The sequence below is a fragment of the Buceros rhinoceros genome, unplaced genomic scaffold (genome assembly GCF_000710305.1).
Source record: "Buceros rhinoceros silvestris isolate BGI_N320 unplaced genomic scaffold, ASM71030v1 scaffold26209, whole genome shotgun sequence".
NCBI classification, from domain to species: Eukaryota; Metazoa; Chordata; class Aves; order Bucerotiformes; family Bucerotidae; genus Buceros; species Buceros rhinoceros.
In genome coordinates this window covers 27,334-34,111 of record NW_010430387.1, presented here as the reverse complement: position 1 = coordinate 34,111, position 6,778 = coordinate 27,334, and the positions used below count along the sequence as shown (strand labels likewise).

At 51.1% G+C, this 6,778-nt stretch overlaps 1 protein-coding gene across 1 annotated transcript in view; it reads left to right on the top strand.

Moving 5' to 3' along the window:
• The window catches only part of MYO9A (myosin IXA), a gene marked incomplete at both ends in the record, with an annotated part of 37,340 nt that overhangs the window by 3,654 nt on the left and 26,908 nt on the right, over positions 1–6,778 (top strand). Inside the window, one exon of the mRNA XM_010143025.1 lies at positions 2,718–2,840. Within this exon, the coding sequence (XP_010141327.1) occupies positions 2,718–2,840 (123 nt within the window). The remainder of the gene's footprint in view (positions 1–2,717; positions 2,841–6,778) is intronic.

The following is a 6,778-nucleotide window of genomic DNA, read 5'->3' as shown; positions in this document are numbered from 1 at the left end:
TGAGACAGTCACCATTATATAGGCTGAACTAGTGGGAGGGGTTCCCCAAATCTAATTCCCACACCGAGGTGCACCTTGCCCGTTGGAAAGCTCACCCTGCAAGCAGCAGCAGAGCCGGGCCCGCTCCCGTTCCGCTGCCTCTGCCCTCACTGGAGAGGTGCCGTTCATCTCCTAGCTTGTCTTCTGCCCAGGCAGGGGTAGAACTTTGTGAGGTGAGATCCATAGCAACGTTTCCGTCATGCCCACCTCGCGTCCAGCTGTCCTCCAGAATCCCATCCCTTCGCCAAAGCAGCACCGAGCACATGGGAGAAGAGGCAGCCCTGAGCAGGCGGCTTTGCCGGTGTCTCAACTGGTGGGGCGCAGCACATCCACCGCTGAGTGCTGGTGGACCCTCCTTCTCCCCAGAATAACTCGGGAAAGCCCCACACCGACGTCTGCATCTATCACAGAAGGCATTTGTAAATTATTGAAGAGTTGCTAGAATTACCCCATCATGCCAGACAAAAGCAGACGACTGAAGACAGCGTACATGTGATGTTTATTTTATTTTTTTACCAAATCTTGCTGGCTTTAACTAGCCTGATGTGAAATCCTCGCCGCCCACGGGTGCGGGGCTTGTGATGACATTATGGTAGAGGAGCTGCAAATAACTTCACCCTCGTGTGTTCATCCGAGCGTGCACACTTCGTGTTTTTATATGATTTTATAAACAGACGTGCTGCCCAGTTAAGGCTCCTGAGGTCCCATCCGCTGCTGCTCCCATCCGTCAGGGAGGTGGAATTAATGAATAGGAAAATATCTGAAACACGCTTTTTTTTAATTTATTTAAGGCTTTTTGCACGCTCTTGTCTTAACCCCAAACGGATCTCCCTTGCTGGTACCTGTGTGAGTCACGCTTGCAGTAACCAACGGGGATTTTAACGGCAAATCTCCGGCTTACGTATAAGCAGCTCTGCAAAATTTTGCTCTGCTTCCTTTTTGCATCATCCTTTCGATTACCTTCTCCCTGCCAGCAGTGCCACCAGCGCTTCCTTCAGGCTAATGGGCATTTTCCTCCTGCTGGCTTTGGGGACGCTCCTTTTTTGTGCTCCCAATACCCTCGTAGTGCAGCTTTTAGTGGCAGCGCCATCGTCCTCGTTAACCTGGAGGTGAAGTGCAGCAGAGCAGCGTCACTGGGAATTTTGTTGGGTACAAACCCTCTTCGGAGGGTGCTGCCAACCAACCTGCCTTGGGTGAACCACGCTGCGATCTGACGAGCTGCAGTTAGCTGAAGGGTGGATTTCTTCAGTCATTGGATTTTATAAGTTATTGTTATTATTGAGTGTAGCAGAGAGGATTGAGGTGGTCCAGAAGAACTACACGTTTGAAATAGATTTGTTAGTGAATTTTGATTAAAGGAACATTATCAAGCTTTTTAGGGAATAAATTTGGCCGATGGACCTTTTTTTTGCTGTATCATTGATATGAATTTATTATGCAAACCCCCTGATCCTCTAGCGGTGAAAACTTGCTGGAGGAACTGGTGCGGTTCGTATAAACCAGGCTGTGGAGACTCCCAGCTTTCTCATCTTGGTTTTGCTAGACACGAGCCCAAACCCTTGCACTGACGAAGGCTTCGTGGTCCTGGGGCTGCACCCTCCCTCCATGGGCTCTGTATTTGCATTCAGCCAGCGAGGGTTGATCCTTGGGGTAGTGCCTGTTGCTGACCCACATGGTAACGCCTTCTCAAAACCAATCCCACTGACTCCTGCGGAGTTATTGCTGAAGCTGGGCACCACAAACCCAACGTCCCCATAAAAGAAGCAAAAAACAACCTGTATTTGCCAAGTAAAGATGGTGGCAACCAAAAAACTGGCCTTTGAGAGCCCCCTGAGCATGAAGTGGTGTTAAGGCGGAGAAGACGCCCCTTGACAGTGTTCCTCCGAAAGGCTCCGGTCGGTCCTTTCTGATGATTTAAGTGCGTTGGTATGAAATGCTTCCGTAGGTGCTGACACAAGGGAACTCCTCGGTGACCTCATCCCGCCTCAGCGGGGCATGACGTACCCCTTGATGTGGCCTCTTAAACGATGACAGAGAGGTGCTGCCTGTTGGCACAGTGTCACCTGGGTAACCTCTCCTGCACCCTGTGGTCAGAGCTGGGCCATCAAAGGTCCTCTTGGCCACACAACGATGGTTTATTCCAAATGTGACCTCAAACCTCTCCGACCTAACTCCAGACTCTGTGTCCTCTGCCCTTGGGGAATATGCAACCCCTGTTTAACACAAACGATTTCTGCTTTTCCTTTTCATTGCCAATACCTGAGCAGAGCGGGCACTGGGCTGCAGGATGACAATTGGAGGTGGCCGTGCCCGGGAGCTTCCCCGCAGGGAATTGCACATAACACCCGGCAGAGGTTAAAAAGGAGTTACCAAAAGTAAAGATTTATCTAATCATCTAGTTTTTGCCCAAACAACCTCACAGTGATTATGAAGTGATTTTGTTCTGGCTAATAAGGATTATAAGTGGGGTCGGGACACGGTCCAGCCTGTTGCTCCCGTGCCACAGCGTCACGTCTGGAGGAAGCCGAGGTTGAATTGTGTCAAGCGCAAAAACCGCGCGACCCTCAAGCTCTCGCGTCCTTCGGGCTTGTTCCTTTACCCGCTCCTGATTTCTGCTTATATAATCTTTCTCTTCTCTCCATTTTTTTTTGTTTGTTGTTTTTATTTTGCTTCCCAAGGGCATGATGATGCAGTGCCATGTGCGGTTTTGAAAAGTGTGGATAGTTTTAGCTTTCTCCATCACCCAGTTCACCAGAGGAGCTTAGAGATCCTGCAGAGATGCAAGGAGGAGAAGTACAGTAAGGCTCCACCACGCGCCCTTCCCTCTCATACGACACTCACGCCAAGAAATGGAAACCAGGTGCATTCAGCATAGAAAGGGTTAAAAAACCCACCCAAGGAGGAGCTGCAGCACGTTTTTCCCCCTTTACTCGCTGCCTGAAGTCGGGAGGCTGATGCTAGAGGTGTGTTTTACTGTTGTTATCACACGTGTGATAACAAGCCCGGAGCACCGCAGGTCCGGTAGGAACATTCCTGGCTGGTAGAGCTGGAATTTGACTTCATTTGGATTTCATTGGACTTGAAAATAACTTCAGCGTGTGAGAATATTGTCTCCAAGGGCTCTTCCTTCGAAGTAAAGCTCTTGGCAGTGGTTTTTTACAGAACGAGTTGAGCAAAGATGCACTTGGTCTCCGTTTCTCCCTCCTCACTCCTCTGTCACATCATAAACTCATCCTGCATGACAACACAGACACTCTTGCCTGCACTACTATATTTTTTTATATATAAACAGATATAATTGGTGCTTGTATCTCTAGATACATCATTTTTCTGCCCTCATTCTCTTCCCTCGTGTCGTGCGTTAAAGCTCTCAGACAGAGCGCGCTGCTGCGCGCGCTCTGCAAGGGCAGAGCCTCAGCCCGAGTTGCTAACTTAAACGCCGCGCAGCTCGGGTGTAAAAGCAAAGCCCCGGGCTTGTCCTGAGCAGCTGAGCACGGTAAGTACAGCAGGCGCGTGGGAAAGCTTCACAAACACACTGTTCCTGCTGGAAGCCTTACATGGGCTTTCCACTCTCTCTGCAGCATGTGGCATTGGGGGCACAGAGGTGGTTTAATTCTTGATCTAAACTTTAATTCTTTATTTTGAGCACATTATTCTTTCCTACACGTTCCCCCCACGGCTACTGTTGCTACACGGAGGTATAAAGCGGTAAGGCGAACACAGCACTGGATTCTCTGAATGGTGGTGTGCTAAGTGACCTTCCCGATGCTCCTAAGAAACTCCTGGAAGGGAAGGCTCACCCGAGTCATTTTAATTGCAATTAGTGAATCCGATTTGATTTGTAAGTTAGCTCAGCAGTATGGGAAGGTTTGGGGGGTTAATTTACTTCGAAGTGAAGAGGGAAATTCATACAAAGACATTTAGAGCTTTCAGTTAAGGCGAAGCAGTGACTCGAGCTCAGTGTTGAGCTCAGCATGTTAAAACCACGCTTATCACAGACTGGTCCACACTGTTTGGTCTCTCTTAGGATAAAGCCAGCACGTGGATCCGAGAGTAACATTCCTGTAGTTTGTGAATTGGCCGAGAGCATCCAACCTGCCAAACGAGTAATTCGTGTTCTGGGTTCATGTCTTCCCACGGGGTGTGCTCCTGCGAGCTGCTTCCCCAGGCTTCGTTTCTTCATGGGCTAAACCGGGCTTGGAGCGTGTTTTGGGTTTGGATCCTGAATTCAGTGGGCTTGCAGGCCCCGCAGGCGAGGATGCTCGGGCTGGGGTTGGGCCTGGGGACTCACCTTCTCCCAGAAAGATGAGGTTATGTCCATGGCACCCCTGAGAGAGGGATCAAACAGATCATCTTCGTGTCATGAGTTGTGCCAATAGTTCCAGCTAGGCACAAAGGGAGAAAAGGAATTGATTTGATGGGTGTGTTGAGATTCACTGTACTCCCTGGGATGTCCCAGACAAGCGAACGGCATCCTGGCTTGTCCCAGCACTGGTGTGGCCAGCAGGAGGAGGGCAGGGATGGTCCCCCTGGACTGGGGGCACTGGGGAGGCCACACCTCCAATCCGGGGGTCAGTTCTGTCCCCTCACTGCCAGAAGGACATTGAGGGGCTGCAGCGTGTCCAGAGAAGGGCAGCGGAGCTGGGGCAGGGTCTGGAGCACAATGCGCTGAGGAGCGGCTCAGGGACCTGGGGGGGCTGAGCCTGGAGCAAAGGAGGCTCCGGGGAGACCTTCTGGCTCTGACAACTCCCTGACAGGAGGGTGCAGCGAGGCGGGGTCGGTCTCTGCTCCCCAGGAACAAGCAACAGGACGAGAGGAACCGGCCTCCAGCTGTGCCAGGGGAGGTTGAGGTTGTCCCTGAGGAACCATTTCTGTCCTGCTGGGGTTGTGCAGGCATGTCCCAGGCTGCCCAGGGCAGTGGTGGAGTCCCCATCCCTGGAGGGGTTTCCCAGCCGTGTGGAGGTGCTGCTGGGGGACAGGGGACAGTGGGGACCTGGCAGTGCTGGGGGAACGGGGGTGACTTGGTGATCTCAAAGTCTCTTACAATCAAAACAATTTGTGATTCTGAGGAGCTGGGCGAAGGAGATGAGCGGTTTCCCCTCACTGTGCCTTAATGGGGCAGTATCCAGACATGTCCGGCACATAAAAAATAGTCACAGCTAGACGCTAGGTGCTTTCTTAGTGTAAAACGAGCTACAGAAAATACTGACACAGGATTTTAAGCAGATTCCTGATTATTCTCTTTTTCTCCCCCACCCTTACAATTTGGTTTCCGTTTAAACAAGCAACTTCTGGCACAGAAATGCCGGTCCTGAAAGAGTTAAAAGAACACTCCTGGGATGAGAAATGTAACAAAAATGGCTTCAGTGGCAAAAAAGTGGGAATCCAAAGAGAGTGTGGAACCCTTGGAGCGCAGGCAGGAGCAAAGACAGCCTGTGGCAGCACATCCCCAAATCTCCTTTTGCTCCGATTTCAGGATGTTTGGACACCTTTAGCTGCAATAACTTGTCCAAGTGGACCTGCCCAGCGTGCAGGCTTCAGCACAGGCTGTTGTAATACCTCAGAGGTCAAGGAGGACGGTAGATGTCCCGCTGAAGAGCTGTGGAGGTGTGGTAGGAACCCATCTTCTCCTCGGAAGGCTCTGCAGGGCAGCAGGGCGGGCTCAGATCTCTGCCTGTTTGCTCTGCCTTCATCTGCAGAACAGAAAGATCCTCGGGACGCCTTTGAGCTGGGGCCTGGGCTTCCTTAAATAGGAGAATGCTAAATGTGGGGAGCGTTTAGATGTCTCTCGCTTCTTCCTAGTCTGTTACAAACCAGAGTTCTTTCTTTTTAGAGAGGGGGTTTGGTTTTGGATTTTTCCACTGCGGAGATCTCAGGGTAAAGGAAAACACATTTTCCCCGTGTTCAGGTCAGCGCTGCGGCGTTTCCTGTCTCACAGCAGCGATTTGGTGACAGTTAAAAAATTGCTCTGCTGTTTTCATGTCAAATTCAAGCCTACTGGGTCTTTAAATGCCTGTAGTTTAGTGACTTGAAAAGTGTGGTGTTGTCTACAAAAAAATTGTCTTCTGTCTTCCTAAATGCTTGGTTACAAAACATTTCCACTGCGGGGAGGATAGCGGCGTGAAACCTCTGCTTCCGTAACCATGCCTGCTAACTTCCTCAGCTATTTATTAAACATCAGCTGCCCTAAAACTACCCCTGTCAAAGGATTTGGGTCAACGGGTGAGAAAGCCTCCCCGTGCCTTGCTCAGTGTGACCCTGGCCATCTCTCTGGAGGAGGGGAAGAAGTGTGCAAGGAATAAACGACCATTTTTCCAAGCGCCCTCCTTATGGCTGGGTGTTCCGCCTGTGCGAGCGGCTGCGTTGTCCCATGCCCCAGCGGAGTATTTCGGCCGTGCAGGACACGGCTGACTGGTCCCTCCATCACAGCAACCTCTTCCACGGTCCCGTTTGCTTATGAGCAGGGACAACGTGTCCCTGACACAGCGTGCATGCGTGGGAGGGGAGTTAGTAGGCTTGAGCAAACGGCGTTACTCATAGGGGTGATGACTCTGCGGCAGGAAGGTAGAACTCCGTAGACGACGGGTCTGTTGGCATCCTTGGCACCCTTGTGTGCCCAGCATGTGCCGTGACGTGTACATACTCCTCCTCGCTGTAGTCAGCACTAAGCTATGGCTCTGCTAATTGCCTTTTGGCGAAGAGCCAGGTGGGAACATCTCTTTTTCATGTGCTGCTCTAG